Source organism: Sus scrofa, chromosome 18, assembly GCF_054392235.1.
Source record: "Sus scrofa isolate SSC_HxYL_T2T_F1_AM1 chromosome 18, Sscrofa_HxYL_maternal_Yorkshire_Landrace_v2.0, whole genome shotgun sequence".
Taxonomy (NCBI): domain Eukaryota; kingdom Metazoa; phylum Chordata; class Mammalia; order Artiodactyla; family Suidae; genus Sus; species Sus scrofa.
In genome coordinates this window covers 22,613,151-22,635,176 of record NC_139400.1, presented here as the reverse complement: position 1 = coordinate 22,635,176, position 22,026 = coordinate 22,613,151, and the positions used below count along the sequence as shown (strand labels likewise).

The window sequence follows — 22,026 nt, the reverse complement described above, 5'->3', positions numbered from 1 at the left end:
ATCTGTAACATTTTCAGTTCTGAGTTCCAGCTATTTAGTCTGAATAATACGTTTACTTATTGATAGTAGATTTAAGGCTTGAGCAAGAGAAAAGGGAAAAGGAAGCCGTGGACTTAGAGAACAGGAGTGTAGGAGCATGGTATTGGCAAGAACACAAAACGGAATAAGTTATAGGTTACCATCAAAATTCTTAGAGGAGAGTTCCCACTGTGGCACAGTGGGGTAAGGATTGGACTCCAGTGGCTTGGGTCACTGAAGGTGCGGGTTTGATCCCCAGCTGGCACAGTGGGTTAAAGGATCCAGCACTGCCTCACCTGTGGTGTAGATTGCAGCAGCAGCTCAGATTAATTCCCTGGCTTGGGAACTTCCGTATGCTGTGGGTACAGCCATAAAAATTAAAAAAAAAATTTTTTTTAGGTTCCTAGAGCATCATACTAAATTTGACATGGATTTAGGAATTCTGGGTTCTGAGTATATCTTTGTTGTTAATTGAATTGAATTGAATTGAATTTTATTTGTTTATTTATTTATTTGCTTTTTAGGGCCTCACCTGTGGCATGTGGAAGTTCCCAGGTTAACAGTCGAATCAGAGCTACACTTGCGGGCTTACTCCACAACCACAGCAGTGCAGGATCCAAGCTGTGTCAGTGGCTTACACCACAGCTTACAGCAAGGCCAGATCATTAACCCACTGAGCAAGGTCGGATATCAAGGCCAGATCCTTAACCCACTGGCAAGGTTAGGTATCAAACCATGGATGCTAGTTGGATTCGTACCCTGCTGATCTACAGTGGGAACTCCTGTTGTTAATTTTAGATGAGTAAATTTCTTCGTTTGTTTTACATATTGAGAATGTGAGTGGTCTTTTGTGACATTGAGATTTTTTTTTTAAGAATGTATTTTATGGTCACAAAGATATTCTATAATTGTATTAAATTGCTAATAACAAGCTTGACGATGCAATTTTTCATAAATAGAATACTAGATTATTTTGTCTTGGGGGGACTTAAAATGAGAATATTTTATTTGTTTTCGTGCATATGTAGTCTTTTTTTCTTTTTTCCTCGCCGTGCCCATGTATTGTGGAAGTTCCTGTGCCAGGGATTGAACCCATGCCACAGCAGTGACCTGAGCCACAGTAGGGACAACGCCAGAAACTAGTGTCAGCCACCAGGAAACTTCAGTTCATATGTAGTCTTCATTAGCTAGTCCATGTTGGCTTTAAGTTAAGATAGGCTTCATATAAACTATTGGTTTTCCCTGTTTCAGGTTGTCTTGTCAAAGTTTGTCAGGCAAATGGGTGACCTGTTGCCTCCAACTATTTACATTCCTTACTTGAAAATGCTCCAGGGATTGGCCAATGGGCCCCAGTGCGCCCACTACTGTTTTAGCCTGCTCAAAGTCAATGGTAGCAGTCATGGTAAGAAAAATCTGTGTTGTCTAAGTTTGTCGTGACATTAATTTTTGTTTGTTTTTTGAGGTCCGTACCCACGGCATATAGAGGTTCCCAGGCTAGGGGTCGAATTGGAGCTGTAGCCAGTGGCCTACACCACAGCCACAGCAATGCCAAATCTGAGCCCATCTACGACCTACACCACAGCTCACATCAATGCCGGATCCTTAACCCACTGAGCAAGGCCAGGGATTGAACCTGTGTCCTCATGGGTGCTAGTCAGGTTCCTTAACCACTGAGCCCAACAGGAACTCCTGTTGTGACATTCTTAGTTGAGTATCCTTCTGTTTGTTAAAGTATATGAGTTATTTGTGCTAGGTTCTACTGGGCATATATATTATTTTTATTACAGAGAGAGGCACATTGCTGGCTTTTTGTATGGCGATACTTTGATTATGGCTCCAGAAACTGGAGAATTTTTATCATTTGTTTTATAAAATACAGTTCAGTTTAATTAATCAGAATTAATATAAATATTCAAGAACATATCTGGTGCTTGAAGCAAAATATATACACTTTCCACATAAGTTTCATTTCTTTATCTTCGTAAGTCCTTGTTTTCTAAATTTCAGTTTTTCTCTCAACTTTCTCCTAATTTCCTCATTTAATTTTCAGACTCGAATCTGGTTGGAACAAAAATATTGCAAATGGGAAGAGAAAGAAATATGTATTAAACCTTTCTGTTAGGTAGATGTTATTACTTTCATTTTTACATGTGAAGAAACTGACATTTCGAGAAGTTAAGTAATTTACTGAAGGTCCCAAGTGATTGGGGAGCCGTGATGGAAACTGGGATCTGTCTGGCTCTAAGACCAGTGTTTTGACTACTCTGTTAGGGCTCGCTTATCTTGTCTGCTAGGCTTTTGCTCTCAGTACGTGGTGTATAATGGAGTAGTGTAATTTGCAAATCTAGATTGTAGTTATCTTTCTCTTTGGGAATTTCATTTAAGCGCAGCATTTGGGAACTACTCATGGGAAAATCTGCCCTGTATAGTCACATGACAACATAGAGAGCTGTCCTGGATAAGAAGCAGGTAACTGACATCCAAAGTAACTTACCTTTGTGTTTACCTGGACATCATCCAATCTTAGTCCCAGGAAAAAATTAATCCCGAGTTTTAGTTTACAGAGGATTTCTAACCAGTTTTCAGCACATAAATTACCTAGGACAAAGGCAAACAAAGCTTATTGTTTTAAATTTATTTTTTCCCTCCATTTCCAAACAAATGCTTAGACATTTTACAAAGGAAATTCTTTGTTGTGTTTCTGTATAGTTGAAAACATTCAAGGAGCAGGCGGCAGTCCTGTTTCCTGGGAACATTTCTTTCACTCCTTGATGCTTTACCACGAACACCTCCGGAAGGATCTTCCGAGTGCGGATAGTGTCCAGTACCGTCACCTTCCTTCACGTGGCATCACCCAGAAGGAGCAAGATGGATTGATTGCCTTTTTACAGCTCACATCTACCATCATTACTTGGGTAGGTCCACAAGCATGTAAGAAGGTAATTTTATTTGTGTTCTAACACAGTGGCATTTTAAGGTGTACCCAGGTTTTTTTATGATGCTTAAAGTTTATGAGTGGTAAATTTAACATATACATTTGGCATTCTCTTTTAAGTTTTTTTGTTTCTTCACCTTTAGGGGGTGTAATTCTAGTAGCTCCTGCTTATTGCCTTAAGCTTGTATGAAAATAATAGCCTAAGCCTGGAAGAAAATAGTCAGAAGGGCGAATAAGAATGAGTTGTAGAATACTGTGCATCCTTCCAGGTTTCCTAGCATACATATATGCTCTTGTGTGTGTGTGTGTACAGAAAGAATATTTTGTTTTGTTTGTTTCTTTTTGGCCCCACCCTAGGCATGCAGAAGTTTACAGGCCAGGAGTCAAACCTGAGCCATAGCTGTAACCAGAGCCATAGCAGCGATGTAGTGACAATGCCAAACAGATCCTTGACTCACTGCATTTAAGCTCCAAAAAATACGTTTAACTAAAAAGAAAATTTATTTACTGAATACTTTTTTCTCTCACTAAATTATCTTACCTGCCAGGGATTAGTCTTTGTAAAAAAAAAACCATTATTTTCATTACATAATTTCCTTGCTTAGAAATCTCTTCTAGTTTACTATTTTATTATTATTTATTTATTTATTTATTTTTTGCCTTTTCTAGGGCCACACCCGAGACATATGGAGGTTCTCACGCTAGGGGTCCAATTGGAGCTGTAGCCACCAGCCTACACCACAGCCACAGCAACATGGGATCCGAACCGTGTCTGCCACCTGCAACATAGCTCACGGCAACGCCAGATCTTTAACCCACTGAGCAAGGCCAGGGATCAAACCTGTAACCTCATGGTCTCTAGTCGGATTCGTTAACCACTGAGCTACAATGGGAACGCCTAGTTTACTTTTTTAAATTGAAGTATAGTTGATATACAGTATTCTTTAGGTTACAGGCATACAGTACTCACAACTTTTAAAGGTTATATTCCATTTATAGTTATTATAAAATATTGGCCACATTCCTTGTGTTGTCACAATATATCCTTATAGCATATTTTATACATGATAGTTTGTATTTCTTAGTCATCTATCCCCAATATATATTTTGTATTACCCGTCCCCGTCCCCGCTTTGTTGTCCTCACTGGTAACCACTACTTTGTTCTCCATATCTGTGTTTCTTTTCAGTTACATTCACTGGTTTGTTGTATTTTTTAGATTCCACGTTTAAGTGATACCATACAGTATTTTTGAGTTATTTCACCTAGCATAATACCTTCCAAGTCCACCTATGTTATTGCAAATGGCAAAATTTCATTTTTTAAGGCTGAGTAGTATTCCAGTGTGTGTGTGTGTGTGTGTGTGTGTGTGTGTGTGTGTGTGTGTGTGTGTGTACCATATCTTTATCCCTTCATCTGTTTTTGAACATTTACTTTGTTTCCATATCTTGACAGTTTTAAGTAATGCTGCTGTGAACATTGAGGTGCATGTATCTTTTTCCTTTTTTTTTTTTTTTTGGCTACCTTGCAGCAGAGCATATGGAGTTTCCAGGCCAGGGATTAGGTCTGAGCTGCAGTTGTGGCCTGTGCTGCAGCTGTGGCAGTGCTGGATCCTTTTAACCCATGGTGCTGGGCTAGGGATCAAACCAGCTTTATGGCCCTGTGCAACAGGAGGAATTCTGCATATATCTTTTCTAATTAGCGCTTTTGTTTTTATTTGGGTATATACCCAGGAGTGGAATTGTTAAGTCACATGGTTTGTCTGGTTTTAGTTTTTTGAGAAAACTGCATACGACTTTTCACAGTAGCTGCACAATTTACATTCTACCAACACTATAGGGGTTGAATCAGAGCTGCAGTTGGATCCTATACCAAGCCACAGCAGTGCGGGATCCCAGCAGCATCTTTTACCTATGTTGCAGCTCATGGATCCTTAACCCACATCCTCGTGGGTACTAGTTGTGTTCTTAACCTGCTGAGCCACAACGGGAACTCCCTTTGTGTTCTTTTTGACAATAGCCATTTTGACAGGTGTAAGGTGATACCTCATTGTGATTTTTTTTTGACCACTCCCACGACATACAGAAGTTCCCACGGCCAAGGACGGTATTCACACCACAGCAGTGGCAATGCCAGGTCCTTAACCAGTAGTCCAGCAAGGAATTCCTCATTGTGGTTTTGACTTGCATTTCCCTGGTAATTAGTGGTGTTGAGCATCTTTTCAGGTACCCGTTGACCACCCGCATGTCCTCTCTGGAGAAATGTCTTGTTTGGGTCTTATTTTTAAACGGGTTGGTTTTTTTTTGTCTTTTTCTGGAGCCACTCCCACGGCATATGGAGGTTCCCAGGCTAGGGGTCGAATCGGAGCTGTAGCCACCGGCATACGCCAGAGCCACAGCAACACGGGATCTGAGATACACCTGCGACCTACACCACAGCTCACGGCAACGCCAGATCCTTAACCCACTGAGCAAGGCCAGGGATCGAACCCGCAACCTCATGGTTCCTAGTCGGATTCGTTAACCACTGCGCCACGACGGGAACTCCCTGTTTGTTTTTTTGATATTGAATTGTGTAAGTTGTTTATATATTTTGGATATTAACCCCTTGTTGCTCATATCTTTTCTCCCATATCATATTTTCTCCCATTCAGTAGGTTGTCGATAATTATTTTGTCAAAGATTATTTTGTCAGTCGTTTCCTTTACTGTACAAAAGCTTTTAAATTTAATTAGATACCACTTGTTTTTCTAGTTGTTTCTATTATTCACTAGAGCAAAATTTAAGTTCTTTAGTCAGATATGCTCTCTGAAGGATAGGAATAGTGTCTTCTAACTTTTTGGTTTTTCCAGTAATGCTTAACATTATTAAATGTCAAAACATAAAGTTTGTAATTATTTTTCGTTGAATTAAAATGGGGTGATTCTTGATAGTGTGCATGTGTGTGTGTGCATTTCTCTTTTTTCCTCAGAAAAGGACAGGGTGTTTTATTCACTCATATATTACAGTAAAGTATATTAACATTGCTCCAGAAAGGATTTTATTTTTTTTAATTAAAAAAATTTTTTTTTGTCTTTTTTAGGGCCACACCCGAGGCATATGGAGGTTCCCAGGCTAGAGTCTAATTGGAGCTGTAGCCGCCGGCCTACTCCAGAGCCACAGCAACTCCAGATCCAAGCTGCATCTGCAACCTACACCACAGCTCATGGCAATGCCGGATTCTTAACCCACTGAGCGAGGCCAGGGATCAAACCCACAACCTCATGGTTCCTAGTTGGATTAATTAACCACTGAGCCATGATGGGAACTTCCCCCAGAAAGGATTTTAAATGCCTAAGTAAAATTTATGTGACCCTGGAAGACTGTCTCTATTTGTATGTGTGTATGTATGCATTATTATTATTATTTTGTCTTTTTGCCTTTTCTAGGGCCGCTCCCTCGGCATATGGAGGTTCCCAGGCTAGGGGTCTAATCAGAGCTGTGGCTGCTGGCCTACACCACAGCCACAGCAATGTGGAATCTGAGCCGCATCTGCCACCTACACCATAGCTCATGGCAACCCTGAATCCTTAACCCACTGAGCAAGGCCAGGGATTGAACCCACAACCTCATGGTTCCTAGTTGGATTCGTTAACCACTGTGCCATGATGGGAACTCCTATTTGTCTGTGTTATTTTCTGTTCTTAAAGCTTTAAAAAGTAATTCTACAAAGACTGTTTCTTCTGCATTTTTTTAAATCAAAAAAAATTTTTTTTAAGGCCTCACTAATGGCATGTGGAACTTCCCAGGCTAGGGGTGGAATAGAAGCTGCAGCTGCCAGCCTATACCACAGCCACAGTAATATGGGATCCCAGCCAAGTCTGCGACTTACACCACAGCTCATGGCAACGCTGGATCCCCAACCCACTGAGCAAGGCCAGGGATCAAACTCTCATCCTTTTGGATACTAGTCAGGTTCGTTGCCACTGCACCACAATGAGAACTCCTACATTTTTTACATTGACTGAGCTAGTGATCTGATTTGATCTACTGGTAGAGTTGCAGCATTTGGCATAGGCTTATCTTTGTGTTAGTAGGAATTAAGCCTGTGAATACTCAGTATAAGTGTTAGCAATTTAGATGATTACTGGTCATTTTCTTAGCTTTTAAAAATGGAAGATCTCTCTTGTTCTTCTGGTATCAATTCCCAGAGTGAAAATGCTCGCTTGGCACTCTGTGAACATCCTCAGTGGACCCCTGTCGTGGTGATTCTGGGACTCCTGCAGTGCAGTATTCCTCCTGTTCTAAAGGCCGAACTACTGAAGACACTTGCAGCATTTGGAAAATCTCCTGAAATTGCCGCTTCCCTCTGGCAGTCGTTGGAATACACTCAGGTAGTGTCATGAGCTCTTATTTACATCCTTACAGTTTGGGAACTGAGACTTTATAGTACTGCACAAGCAGGTGTATCCAATTTGAAACGCAGAGTATACCATGAACTTCCCAAATAGCAAGTTAAGATTTTGGTACTAGGTATAACATCAGAAACTAAGGAGCTTGTGTTTTTCTCTTGGATCAGTTGACAGCTTCACTGGATTACTGGAGATTGGTTCTCTTAAGACTTAGTTTTTCAGGGTCTCAAAGATTAATAAATGGACAGAATTCCTCAACTCTGTCTTTGAGACTAGGCTGATTACTACTTTTTTGTCCATGCCCACGGGCATGTGGAAGTTCCTGGGCCATGGATCTAATTTGTGCCGTAATTATAACCAGATCCACAGCAATGATAATGCCTGGTCCTTAGTCTGCTAAACCATGAGGGAACTCTGAGACCAGGCTGATTCAAAGCTTTCAGAAGCTGTCTGTACTCAGTTCTTGTTGTTGTTCAGTGGGTTAAGAATCCAGCTGGTATCCATGAGGATGTGGATTTGATCCCTGGCCTCATTCAGTGGGTTAAGGATGCAGTGTTGCTGCAAGCTGCAGCACAGCAGATGCAGCTCAGATCTGGCATTGCTGTGGCTGTGGTGTAGGCCGGCAGCTGCAGCTTTGATTCAGCCCCTAGCCCAGGAACTTCCCTATGCCACAGGTGCAGCCCTAGTAAAAAAAAAAAAAAATGTCATCTGTACTCATTGAATGTGGGAAATGCCTATTTTTCTTTTTTGCTGCCTCCTTTTATGCCCTTCCTGTCTCATAGCAGATGAGTGAAGAAGTGTCTCTATCAACTCTTCTTTCTTTGCATGTACCCACTGCTGGAAGTTTCTCTATGTGGTGAAATAAAAAAGGGCAATAAGAATGTGTTCCATAGAGATACTTCTAGAAAAAGGTTAGGTGGAATATGTATTTTGGCTTAGAAATAATAATATTTCCTAGATACTTCTGGGAAAAGGTTAGGTGGAATATATATTTTGGCTCAGAATAATAATATAAATGTGATTCTAACACATTAATAGAAGCTACTGTTTTGAGGCAGTATTCTAGTTATTTTCTAACATATGTGTCCTGAAGATGTTAATGATGCCTTATAAAGTTGGCGTGTGCTGGGAGGCTGGGTCACTTTTAGTTTAGTTTATTGGTACTTTACTAGTACTTTTTTTTTTTTTTAGAGCTAAGATAAAGTATGATTGGGTTTAGACATTTCTATCCTATAGTAAGACATTTTTAAAAAATTGCACCTAATAATGTATTCTCAACTTGCAAGAGATCAAATACCATGACATTAAGTATCATTAATTATACCACAGGCTACACACCTCTGGCAAGGTCAGGACAGAACTCCTTTTTTTTTTTTTTTTTTTTTTTTTTTTTTTGTCTTTTTTGTCTTTTTGTCTTTTTGTCTTTTCTTAGGGCTGCACCTGTGGCACATGGAGGTTCCCAGGCTAAGGGTCCATTTGGAGCTGCAAGGCCGGCCTAAACCACAGCCACAGCCACTCAGGATCCAAGCCGTGTCTGCAACCTACACCACAGCTCAAGGCAATATCAGATCCTTAACCCACTGAGCGAGGCCAAGGATCGAACCTGCAACCCCATGGTTCCTAGTTGGATTTGTTAACCGCTGAGCCACAATGGGAACTCCAGGAGAGAACTTCTTGACCCAAGACTTCTGCCCACTTAAGACACTTATGCTTAACAAGTTTATTTCTTGGCTTTCTGATGCCAGCAGTCAGGCTGGTTGTAAAAAGACCAGTATCATGAACACTGGTGAGATTTTGCTCCGTAAATCCTTTTAGAGTTCATTCCTAGAATATCTGAGAGGAGATATGCTGAAAACACAGCAGATGGTGGCACATCATTATAAATCAGCTATACTTTAATTTAGAAAAAAAAAGAGATATGATGAAAACACATCTTGTGTGCACCTAATAATTACCGGTTTTCTAAAGCACAGATAATTGGAAGTTCTCACTGAACCTGGACACAATTGCTAATGAAAGTTCATCAGAAATTTTTCGGTAGTCATTTCTTGTGTGTGTATGTGTGTGTGTGTGTGTGTGTCTTTCTTTTTAGGGCTGCACCTGCAGCATATGGAGGTTCCCAGGCCAGGGGTCAAATCAGAGTTGTAGGCACTGGCCTACACCACAGCCACAGCAGCGCCAGATCCGAGCCACATCTGTTGCAACCTACACCACAGCTCTTGGAAATGCCAGATCCTTAACCCACTGAGCGAGGCCAGGGATCGAACCTGCATCCTCATGAATACCAGTCGGATTCATTTCCGCTGAACCACAAGGGGAACTCCCTCAGTTGTCATTTCTGATTGTCACTGTAAGATATATGGATGTGGTGGGCGATGTCTATGACTGTTACATTATTGCAAAGCTGCTGCATTTCATTGATGAATGAGTCGTGGTTTTAACATCTAATTCTTATTATTTTAAGATACTGCAGACCGTAAGGGTGCCAAGCCAGAGGCAAGCTATTGGTATTGAGGTAAAGTTTTCCTTTTAGTTTCTGTGTTATATTCATACAGTCACATGATTAAAGATTAAGACAAAATATTCTTACCTTACTAAGTCTCTGTAACTTTCGAATTTAATGTATTTTCATTTGAGGGTTTTCTGTTTTGAAATGAAAGGAATCAAAATACTTTAGTTTTCATAGTTGGAAAAGTAGGTAAGATGGCAGTCATCCAAACTGAAAGTTTGGTTTGAACTCAGTTTAATTAGGGTATTTGGATCAACCCTGAAGTGGGAATTTACTTGTTTAAGTTTCTTTTCTTCCCTCTTTTTTGAAGAAAAATTTAAGAGTTCTGTTTCTAACTTTTGTGTGAAAAATGGTAGTATCAGTGGGGGTCTTTGGATATGATGTTATACTAGTATTAACGAGTCAGTGTTTGAAAAATGCTTTGCACTTTTGTAGCTGAGTGTTATGTTACTGAATTTCCTTTTTTTTTCCTTGGAAGGTGGAACTAAATGAAATAGAATCCCGGTGTGAAGAATACCCATTGACTCGTGCTTTTTGCCATCTAATTAGCACCCTGGTAGAGAGCTCCTTTCCTTCTAATTTGGGTGCTGGACTGCGGCCCCCCGGCTTTGACCCTTATTTGCAGTTTCTTAGAGATTCCGTGTTTCTCCGATTCCGCACAAGAGCTTACCGGAGAGCCGCTGAAAAGGTTAGGTTCAGAGAACAGCTTTTGTTTCCTTACTCATTTATTTCTGCTTTTTCTTTTATTAGAGATACACAATGCTATAAATTCATTTTCAGCTTTTGCAAGTTAGTAAAATTTATAGTCCTATATTGACATATCCATGGTCTGATTGGTTTATGTGTATCAGAAAATAAACTCAGGCATTAAAACCCAAGTGCTGACTTTTTAGCGTTCAGTAATTGAATTGATGTGAATTCATAGTCATTTAGATTGAACACATTTTGACTAAAATTGAACCAAAAATGTTCCACATTTGGCAGTTGGAAACACAGTATTCTTTTATTGGGATCATTTAGGTTAGAGATTGAAATAAATTTAAATTTACATACCAGTGTCTGTTGATAAGTAGCACTTCTGGGTTGTAGAGTCTTGGCTTAGTGGGAAGGCTTATTGTGATTCTTTAGGTATGTTTGCCATGGGTGGAGGCTGAGGGAGCGCTGGCTTTTATGCGCAGATTTGCTCTGGTTGCAGTACACTCACAACTGAGCTTATCGTGTATGTCATCTAATGTAATTCTACCATTACTGTGAAGCAGGTACTATTAACATTCCCATTTTACAGATGGAGGCTTAGCAAAGTTAAGGAACTTGCCTATGGTCCAGGACCAGGATTTGAACCTAGGACTCTGATTCCAGATCTAGGCTCATAACCACTAAGCTATGTAAGAGACCCTTCCAGTTTCTGACATAATTCACTTCAGTCCATAATACTGTTTCTTGGTTCACAGAATATCCTTAGATGTACCTTGTAGGGACAATTCTGCTTTATTTTGATAGTTTGCTGTTTTTGAACCTGTTGGGTTTATTTGTTATTGTATTAATGATTGTGAAATAATGTAGTTCATGCTAATTTGGGAAATTTGGAAAATATAGAAAAATATATGAAGGAATTATATCACTCATAATCCTGTTGCCAAAGGAGGGATAACTCCTTCTCTTCTTTTTCCTATACATATCTACTTAAATTGAGATAATTGGCTGCATTAGCTGTATCCCTTTTGGCCACTAAACATAATATATGAGAATTTTTTCATGCTATTAAAGATTCTTTGAAAACAATTTTTTTTAATGACTGCATAATCATTACTTATATCTGGCATAGTTTAGTTTTCATTGCCATGTCGTTGGACATAGTTTGCTTCTCAGTCCCAAATAACTGAGGTTTAACTCTTGTGAGTTGCTTTATAACTTTTGCTTCTTCTGTGATAAAAAAAAACACTGAGAGAGGTACATATTTTATTGAAGCTTAGAATTATTAACATATATTTCCTTATTGAATGAGAACACCAATAGCAGCCATGCCTCATTAATAAGTCATTTCACATCGATCGTGGATGCTGATAATTGCATTCTCTTCATCCTAATATTTGAGACTTGGGGCATTTCTTTTAAATACATTATTGGCCTTTTCTTTAAAATGTCGTTATGACCTAAGGGTTTAGAGCTTTAGTCAGCCACTTTCCAGGTGTTTTCAGTATTTTTCACCCATGCATTTCTATATTTCTAGCACTGCTGCTCTTCTTAACAATCACTGATTTCTCAGCATGTTACCCTAAGAAATTTTCCCTCAATTTTGTAAACTTATTTCACTTGAATGTCTTCTTTGAATTTAACTTATATCATTATATCTTAGAACACTAATTTCTCACAAAAACAGTGCTTTGGATTGGGATAAGTATCTATAAACAGAGAGTGTTAAAAGGAGTGTGTATATTTATTAGCCCTAAAATCCATTATTAGGTGTGTGTGTGCTAAGCATTTTTTATTTAAATGATCTCGAAAAACTTAGAAAATAAAAGTAGATAATTTTTCAAAAACAATTTAAAATGACTGTTATAGTCCCAATTCTCAAAATTAGCCTTGATAAAATTATGTGCAGTAGAAATATGATTAAACTAATAATTTAAAAAACCACCATCTACAGTTACAAAACTTAGCCTTAATAAAATTCTGTGTGATGAATCTTTTAAACAGAATTTAATTTTACTGTATCTACAGTTGTATATATTTTTCCTTTGGCATATTTTTCCTTGTTGTTACATAGCTTTTAAAAACATTTTAAGCAAAGATGTGGGAGTGAAGTCATTTGGGGGAAACCTATTAGTGATTCCTAACTTCAGCCAAGACCATGAGATAGAACACTGGCCTGGGAATTAGCAGTGCAGGGCTGAACCTCCAGCACCTCTGCTGCCAAGCTTTGTTGGTCTCAGGGAAATCACTCACTGCTCGGACTGAATGATGCACCTGCTTCCCTTGAAGAACAAGGATTGATTAGATGAGATTCTTAGAGCAACTGTGAATTATTTGACACTCTGGAGAAGTGTTCAAATCTGATGTTGTTTCATTATAAATTGACTATGGCTAGATACTGAGTGGGTTAGGTTTGCTAACAAAGCCCAGATACCTGCTATAGAAATGTTTCCTTTAGACTAATGCTTTTACAAATGTCTACCCTTGAAAAATTAGCCAATCCATTGTCCTTTAGCAAAACAAAGAGGAATTAGTTGAGATTTCTTTATTGTTTAGTGTAAAGTAGAAAAGGGATTTCACTCATTTTTCTGGAGAAAAGTGGGAGGAATAAAAAACCTAGCAAGATTATCACCTTGGATTATTACTGTTACTGAAATATTTGTGTCTTTCTTTAGTGGGAAGTTGCTGAGGTTGTTTTGGAGGTGTTCTATAAATTGCTCAGAGATTATGAACCTCAACTTGAAGATTTTGTAGATCAGTTTGTGGAACTACAAGGTAATTGATAATTCTTTCACTCTTAAACGCAATGTCAGCTATTTATAAATCTATAATTTATAAATTATTGTGTATGATATAAATTACTTCTGGTTATAAATGAAATGGTAATTTTATATTTTTTGTTACATTTAGTCATTTTGATTGTTCTGAGCAAGAGAAGATAAAGTAAAATTTCACTGAATGGAAGAGTAAGAATATTACCTTACAGATTCTTTAATGAGTTAACACATATGATGGGAACTAATTGCTGAGTGCCAGCCCTTTAGGGAATTACCACTGCATATAGTTTGTGTTGCTGTCTCTAAATTGAAACTTGCCTTATAATTCTCATCATTTCATAGAAATCAAGATTGCGACAAAAATACTAATACACCATCTCTTGGATTATGTTTAATTCTATTTAGGAGAAGAAATCATAGCCTATAAGCCACCAGGATTTAGTCTGATGTATCATCTTCTGAACGAGTCCCCAATGTTGGAGCTTGCTCTTAGTTTATTGGAGGAAGGCGTAAAGCAGCTTGACACCTATGCTCCTTTCCCTGGTATGTGCTGGATGTCTTCGTATCCTGAAAACGCTTTTGATATTTTTGTCTTTTGCATACGGGAGGCTTGAGGTAGATGACCTCTGAAGTTCCTCCCTGTGCCATTCTCTCCCTGTATTGGCGTTGTTGTTTCAGTGAGTCATTCGATGAAAGTACATTGAAAGTAAAAGCAGACTAAAGTACAGAGACTCTCATTATAACTCTTAGTGCAGGGTCTTTGGTAGGTAATTAGAATTATCTCTTATCACTTTAACATCTTCAACATGCCTAGCTTTAAATCTAAAGTACTTTTTTTTTTTTTCCTGTTTTCTCCATAGTATTTATAAAAGCACTTACTGAAGTGTGTGGTCCATGGTGTTCAATAAATTTCATTTACTGTTGCTACTAATTATTTTCATTTATGGAGTACGTACTGTGCACGTGTCACTTTTAAAAGCATATCGTATATGTTAACATTTAATCTGTACAGAGCCCCTATGTGATAGAAATTATTTCCATTTAATGAATGAGGAAATTGATACATATAGAGGTTTCACATCTCTTTCCAGGGTTAGGGCTGTGAATTGAACTTAGGCAATTTGGCTGTAGAGCCCATGTATTTTAAATTTGAATGGGGAGATTATAGGTGACCCTTGTTTATATTTTCTGCTGCTTTACTTTCTGAATTTTCCACAATGAGTCTGTATCATTCTAAATCAGTTTCTTAGCCTCAGCACCACTGAAGATTATTTTTGGCAGAAAGATTCCTTGATGTGGAGGCTGTCCTGTGAATTGTAGGCCTCTTCCCACCAGGTACATCCCGGTAGTACATCCCTCATGGTGACAACCAAAGGCTCTTTCCAGACATTGCCAGATGTCCTCGGGAGCCAAAATCTTTCCCCTCTCAGGGTCGTTGCTCTAATTAATCAGGGAAAAGATATAGGATAGATTACCAAGGAGCCATTGCATTAGAGTAATCTGTGTCACAAAAATTACTATGACTTGCCTGGGTGAGCAGTTTCATGAGGTTACTGCTAAAGGTTTGAAAATTTGAGGGCTTTTTGAATCTGGAACTTGTCCTTTATCTTGTTTTCCTTAGAACTGACTGTGAGTTTCTAAGATTCATGGAGAACTTTCTAACTTCGATTTTGGTCTACAGGGAAGAAACATCTTGAGAAAGCAGTGCAGCATTGCCTTGCACTTCTTAATCTAACCCTGCAAAAGGAAAACCTCTTCATGGATCTTCTGAGAGAAAGTCAGCTGGCTCTAATAGTCTCTCCTTTAGAGCAGCTCTTGCAGGGAATCAATCCTAGAACTAAGAAGGCTGATAACGTGGTGAACATTGCCAGGTCAGTTCTATTCTATTTGTAGATAGAGAAATGATGAAATGAATCAGATGACATTCTATCTGGTCAGACCCCTAATGCACCACTTAAAAAAATTTTTTTTTTTTGTCTCATTTTGTTATGGTCTTTTTTTTTTTTTTTTTTTTCTTGTCTTTTTGCCAATTCTAGGGCCGCTTCTGCAGCATATGGAGGTTCCCAGGCTAGGGGTCCAATCAGAGCTGTAGCCGCTGGCCTACACCAGAGCCACAGCAACGTGGGATCCGAGGCGTGTCTACGACCTACACCACAGCTCACAGCAATGCTGGATCCTTAACCCACGGAGCAAGGCCAGGGATCGAACCCACAACCTCATGTTTCCTAGTCGGATTCATTAACCACTGAGCCACGATGGGAACTCCCTGTTATGGTCTTCTTTAGCTTCTCCAACTTTAATTGCTCTGAACCTTATAATTTCTTTTTATTCTTTCTCATTTATTCTATGACCTAAAAATTTCTAAGTATAAAGTGGCATAATCTTATTTGTCTCCTCTAAGGAATTTGGATGTTTGGAGGATAGGGCTGGGGAACAGACTTTTCATTGTTTATATCCAAGCTTCTGGTGGTTTGCTGGCAATGCTTGGTGTTTCATGACCTATAGAAGCATCACCCCAGCCTCTGCCTTCAGCTTTACATGGAGAGTCCAGATTTCTCCTTTTTAGGGGGACACCCATCATTGGATTAAGGCTCTCCCTGACAACCTCGTCTTAACTTGGTTCACTGTATCTGTAAAGACCCTGTTCCAAATAAGGTCATTCTGGGTTTATCTGTTAACATATGAATTTTGGGCAAACGGGATTCAACCTATAACAGATTACATCTAGTTAGAAGGGGAGACCTTTGTCTAATTTACCTGAAAGTGCTATATGGGTAGGAGAAGCCGTGGTTCTAAATATTCTTTATTAAAAATAGCAAGAAGCAAAAATTTTATCGCATCTCATCATGTCTAATGTTTCCTTTTTTTAAAGATACCTATATCATGGCAATACTAATCCAGAATTGGCTTTTGAGAGTGCCAAGATCCTCTGCTGTATCTCTTGCAATTCCAATATTCAGATAAAATTGGTTGGAGATTTCACACATGACCAGGTAACAGATTTTATTGTTATAGTTATTTTTTGGTGCATCCTGAGTACATCTTATTCTTGTTTGTGGAAAGAGTCTCTGAGTAAGTATATTTATATGTGATGAATGAAAGCCTACACATGTCCTGGGCTGTGATTCATGTTTGATGGTAATACCATTCTCAGTAGTATTACACATCCTGCAGCATTGTGATTACACTGTATATTATAGTGTGTGGCTCTGTGGCCTAATGAGACTATTGCTACTCCAAGCAATTAAAGTGATTATTAGGTTTGTAAGTGCAACTTCTGTTTGGTTTCCTCATCCTTCATTTCACTCTTCCTCAGTTGCCTCTGTGCTCAATGAGCCTCTGCAGTTCTGATTTCCTTGTTATGAATTGTCTGTTTCTATGGCTTTTTGGTGAGCCGCATTTGTGCCACTTCATTTTATACACCTAGAGAGCTTTTCGATGTTTCTTCTTTTGATCCAAGTTGTAATAGTTCTCTTTCTACTCACTGAATATAGCTATAACTGGGGAATCTGCTATTTTTCTTTCTCTTTGTAGACATTTGGCCCCTTGTATTTTATGTTGGAAATCACTGCTCTAGCTAGTTGAAGACTTTTGTTTTGTATTCCTTCACAATGTTTTGAAACAGGGGCTCTTCTGGCATTTTGGGTGGGACAGATCTTCGTTTTGTGTTAACTGTTCCTCATATTTCAAGACTCTTACCATCCCTGGTCTCCTGCCACTATCTGTCAGTAGGAATCTTTTTTTCTTTCTTTTTTTGGGGGGGCCATCCTGAGGTATATGGAGTTCCCAGGCCAGGAATCAGACCTGAGCCTCTGTCATGACCAAAGCTGTGGCTTCTTTGCTTTTTCATGACCACTGTGCTGGGCCAGGGATCGAACCCGTGTCTCAGCTCTCCCAAGACCATGCCAATCCCTTTGCACCACAGTGGGAACTCCAGTGATCTATAGTTGTAGCAACTCAAAATGCCCCTGTGTATTTTGAAGGGCCTTTCTGGTACCCTTAGAAATATTTCTAAGTACTACCCAGGTTGAGAACCATTATTTATAGTAAAATATAGATGTCTAATCTGATCTTTGGATGAGGTTCATGAAGCCACATAATTAATTAGAGGACATTGAATGAAAAGTTCAGTTCACTGGTATTCATTTGAGTATGAAGTAGTCTTACTAATTTTAGCATCCTACTAGATTTCTAAAAGGCAATTGAGTAGTAGCTAATCTTTCAGCCCATAAATATAAATCTGGTGTTAAGAAGTATGTTTCTAAAGAGAGAAGATGAGAATATTAATTTATATTTTAGTTAAGATCAGAAAGCACTGAATATGTAATAAAGAGGTTATGAAATAGCAATTTAATGTTATTTTCTTTTCTTTTTTCTTGTTTGGTCTTTTTAGGGTCCCAATCACAGCAAATGGAGGTTCCCAGGCTAGGGGTCAAATTGGAGCTGTAGCCACTGGTCTACACCACAGCCACAGCAACAACAGATCTGAGCTAAGTCTGCGACCTACACCACAGCTCATGGTAACCCACTGAGTGAGGCCAGGGATTGAACCTGGGTCCTCGTGGATGCTAGTCAGATTGGTTTCCTCTGAGCCATGATGGGAACTCCTTAATGTTATTTAAGAACAAAAAAACAAACAAAAAACTAGTTTATTTGGAAAGAAAACTAGTGAAGTAAGTTTGAAACCAATAAACTTTAAAAGTTTTTGTTTATTACTATAGCGAGCTAAATGGCAGTTTAAGAAACTGAGTTGTTTATTAACTAAAAATGTAACTAAAACTTAAATATTTTCCATGGAACACATTTGCTTTTTTTCTTTATAATCAAATGTTTATAAATATATATCATATTATCCTAGTTTCTCTAATATTTAGAACCTTTTTATAATTTGTCATTTTAAAATCTTTATTTGAACTTCAGAGTATAAGTCAGAGGCTGATGGCTGGATTTGTAGAGTGTTTGGATAGTGAAGATATGGAAGAATTTGTACGTCTAGAAGAAGGTATGTCTTAGGTTGACCTTGACCTATATTTTTACTTTGTGAAAACTGTTGCATGTCTAGTGGCCATGTAAGAGAAATTAGAGAATTTGCTAGCATAAATGTATATAAGGCTTTTGGGAAACCTTTTAAATCTGAACTTAATATAATGTACTAAGCAAGTAAACTGAAACTAAAGAAAGCATGTTCTTTAGTTTCTAACTTATGTTAACTTTTTTTTGGTTTGTTTTGTAATATTGTTTTTTGATTTCCACATTAAGGATCAGAACTGGAAAAGAAATTAGCTGGAATCCGTCACGAAACAAGAATCCACATCTTGAATCTTCTCATCACCTCTTTGGAACGCAATCCACCCAATCTTGCTCTCTACCTATTGGGCTTTGAATTAAAGAAACCTGTCAGTACCACAAACCTGCAAGACCCAGGTACAGGCATAAGACACGTAGGCATTTGTTTCCTTTCATATTTATGTAACTGAATTCTGGGCTCATGGACTTGTTCGGTGAAAGAAAGAAATATTACGGGAAAGGTAGTGTGATGGGTCAATCTCAAGGACTTAGATCAGGTCTGGGCAAACTAAGCCTTAGAAAATTAGTATGCAACAAGTTTTCTGTATCAATTTTTTTTTTTTTCAATGTTTGAAAGGATGTTTACAGTAGAGTATATTTGGACAGAACTTAACTTTTATAAAGGTACTTTAAGGCTTTTAATGCCGAAATTTTAAAAGAGAAGCTGTGTTTCCTTTTGGTTTCATGCAGGAGTGTTAGGTTGCCCTCGGACATGCCTTCATGCCATCCTGAACATCTTGGAGAAAGGAACCGAAGGGAGGACAGGCCCGGTGGCGGTGAGAGAATCGCCTCAACTCGCCGAGCTCTGTTACCAGGTAGATGGAAGGCTGCTCTTGGTAGCCCTTAAGAGAAGCAGCTTAAGTCAGTGCTTGAATCCATCACAAATATGGAAGTATAACAGTTGAAATACTTTCACACTCAGGACCGAGTTGAAATGAGTTCATTTTGTAGTTTGACCAATCTTCATTCTTGGATAAAATCCAGAAAGGACAATCCCAAGATCTTGTATGTTGGATCTATGTTGATCACTTAAAAATAAGAGAAATTGGATGCATTTCAACGACGTAATGTAGAAACTTTCCAAGGATGCTGTGTTTCAAGTTATTTCTTTTTGGTGCAGAGAATTGTAGATTTGGGTCAGAAGACCTCTGCTTCCTATGTCTGCCCCTTAACTAGCTAAATTACCTTGGGCATGCCATGAAAGGGCCAGGGATCCAACCTGCAACCTCATGGGTACTCGTCAGGTTTGTTACCACTGAGCCACAACTGGAACTCCGTTTTGTGTTTTTTCCTAAGATTATGTTTCTAGACACAGATTTAATTTAGAACCAGTCATTGTTACTAGTTTTATAAAGCCACAGCAGAGAATTCCTTGATGACTCAGTAGGCTGGGGATCTGGTGTAGTCAGTGTTGTGGCTTGGGTTGCTACTGTGGTACGGTTCAGTCCCTGGCCAGGGAATATCCACATGCTGTGAGCGTGGCCAAGAAAAAAGTCACAGTGAATACTAGATAGGTGAACCATTGCTCTTTGCGAATACATAGGGTTAGATTCCTGCAAGAGATCTTCTAATCCCAACATTTTCATCAATTGATAAATATATAACTTGGTTTTTTGAAGTTACTTCAGAGTAATTTGCTACCAGTAATAGTTAAAATACTAAAATTCGTTAATTAAGTACATGTATATATATTAATATATTTAGGGTTATTTTAAGATTAGTCATTATCAGCATTCTCCAGGGTATTCCAATATAGTTTGAGTTAGTGCGCCAAGAACTGCTTGTAACTCTAACTTCTCTTTTATATGTGCGTATGTTTTTCTCTTTTGCTTGAGTTGCTGAAGGGTCTCAGTTTGCATTTAGTAGATTTCAGTTCACCTTTTGTCTTAAACTGTGTAATACGAAAAGATGATTTCGAAAGATTCTTATTTTATTATAATTCTTTAGGTGATATATCAGTTATGTGCATGCTCTGATACATCTGGTCCTACTATGAGATACTTGAGAACCAGCCAGGATTTCTTATTTTCTCAGTTGCAACATTTACCATTTTCTAACAAAGGTAGGATGTTATTTTCTCTTATTATTGAAACAAATTTGTGAAATCTTTGTTGACTGATTTTAATTTTTTAACACTTAGGGGTAGCAGTTTTAGAATTTGTGGAATTCTGTTCTCATTTTTTTTACTTTGCTTGTGTGTTACTTTGGGTTGCTTTTACAGTTTGCTTGAGAAAATGTTTTAATTGCCAGCAATATTTTTAAATGGCCTGTTTAAGGATGGAATTTGATCCTTTTACTAACAAATAAAATGTTTAAATTGTGTTAAAGGAATAAGCAAATATTTATATAAGAAGTTTTGAAAGTTTAGATTTTTTTTTTTTTTTTTTTGTCTTTTGTCTTTTTGTCTTTTGTTGTTGTTGTTGTTGCTATTTCTTGGGCCGCTCCCACGGCATATGGAGGTTCCCAGGCTAGGGGTTGAATCGGAGCTGTAGCCACCGGCCTACGCCAGAGCCACAGCAACGCGGGATCCGAGCCGCGTCTGCAACCTACACCACAGCTCACGGCAACGCCGGATCATTAACCCACTGAGCAAGGGCAGGGATCGAACCCGCAACCTCATGGTTCCTAGTCGGATTCGTTAACCACTGCGCCACGACGGGAACTCCGAAAGTTTAGATTTTTTTGAGTGAAAATTGTTTCAGTAAGCATCTTTACTTTTGTTTCTTTTGTATATATTGAAACTAATTCAGGCCTTGAAATGAAAAATAGGCAACTAATTATGGTGGAAGCTATGTATAACTTTAGTTTATTGACATGATCAACAGAATTATTTCAGGCAATGTATATTTTATAGGATCCTATTTTACAGAATTTTCTTTTTGACGAATTTTTAACAGTTTTCAGAGTTCATGTTATATCCAGACAATAGTGGTTTTATTGAGTTTTTAGGGTTTTTTTTTTTTGCTTTTTACTTACTTTATTTTATTTTTTGTCATTTTAGGGCTTTACCTGCGGCATACAGAGGTTCCCAGGCTAGGGGTCGAATCAGAGCTGTTGCTGCCAGCCTACGCCACAGCCGCAGCAATGCCAGATCCAAGCCGTGTCTGCAATCTACGCCACAGCTCATGGCAACACCAGATCCTTAACCCACTGAGTGAGGTCAGGGATCAAACCTGTATCCTCATGGGTGCTAGTCAGATTCATTTCCCCTGAGCTACGATGGGAACTCCCTTATTTATTTATTTATTTTGCTTTTTAGGGCTGCACCTGCGGCATATGGAAGTTCCCAGGCTCAGGGTCAAATCAGAGTTGCAGCGGCCGGCCTACACCACAAACCTAGCAATGCAGTATCCGAGCTGCATCTTCGACCTACACCACAATCCACAGCAACACCAGTTCCTTAACCCACTGAGCAAGGCCAGGGATCAATCCCGCATTCTCATGGATGCTAGTCAGGTTTGTTACTGCTGACTGAGCCACAATGGGAACTCCCCTTATTTACTTCTTTTAATTAAAAAATTGTTGTACATTTTATGAATTATAGTTGATTTATTGACTTTTTTAAAGTTTATTTTGCATCATTTTATGTTTTAGGAATTCTTGACTCAGATTTCATAATAGATTTCCATTAGTAGTA

The 22,026-nt window shown here is 38.6% G+C and overlaps 1 protein-coding gene across 4 annotated transcripts in view; it reads left to right on the top strand.

The window, feature by feature from the left end:
- NUP205 (nucleoporin 205) overlaps positions 1-22,026 on the top strand; it is a 102,719-nt gene that overhangs the window by 28,176 nt on the left and 52,517 nt on the right. For all 4 annotated transcript variants that reach the window (XR_014833734.1, XM_021079230.2, XM_085005395.1 and 1 more), the window contains 13 exons: positions 1,270-1,420; positions 2,728-2,933; positions 7,143-7,325; positions 9,808-9,858; positions 10,331-10,540; positions 13,221-13,320; positions 13,728-13,865; positions 15,004-15,193; positions 16,195-16,315; positions 18,243-18,324; positions 18,582-18,746; positions 19,080-19,204; positions 20,337-20,451. Coding sequence is in view for 3 of the 4 variants with exons in the window: in XM_021079230.2 (XP_020934889.1) it covers positions 1,270-1,420; positions 2,728-2,933; positions 7,143-7,325; positions 9,808-9,858; positions 10,331-10,540; positions 13,221-13,320; positions 13,728-13,865; positions 15,004-15,193; positions 16,195-16,315; positions 18,243-18,324; positions 18,582-18,746; positions 19,080-19,204; positions 20,337-20,451 (1,837 nt within the window). In the remaining variant the exon portion in view is untranslated. The remainder of the gene's footprint in view (positions 1-1,269; positions 1,421-2,727; positions 2,934-7,142; positions 7,326-9,807; positions 9,859-10,330; positions 10,541-13,220; positions 13,321-13,727; positions 13,866-15,003; positions 15,194-16,194; positions 16,316-18,242; positions 18,325-18,581; positions 18,747-19,079; positions 19,205-20,336; positions 20,452-22,026) is intronic.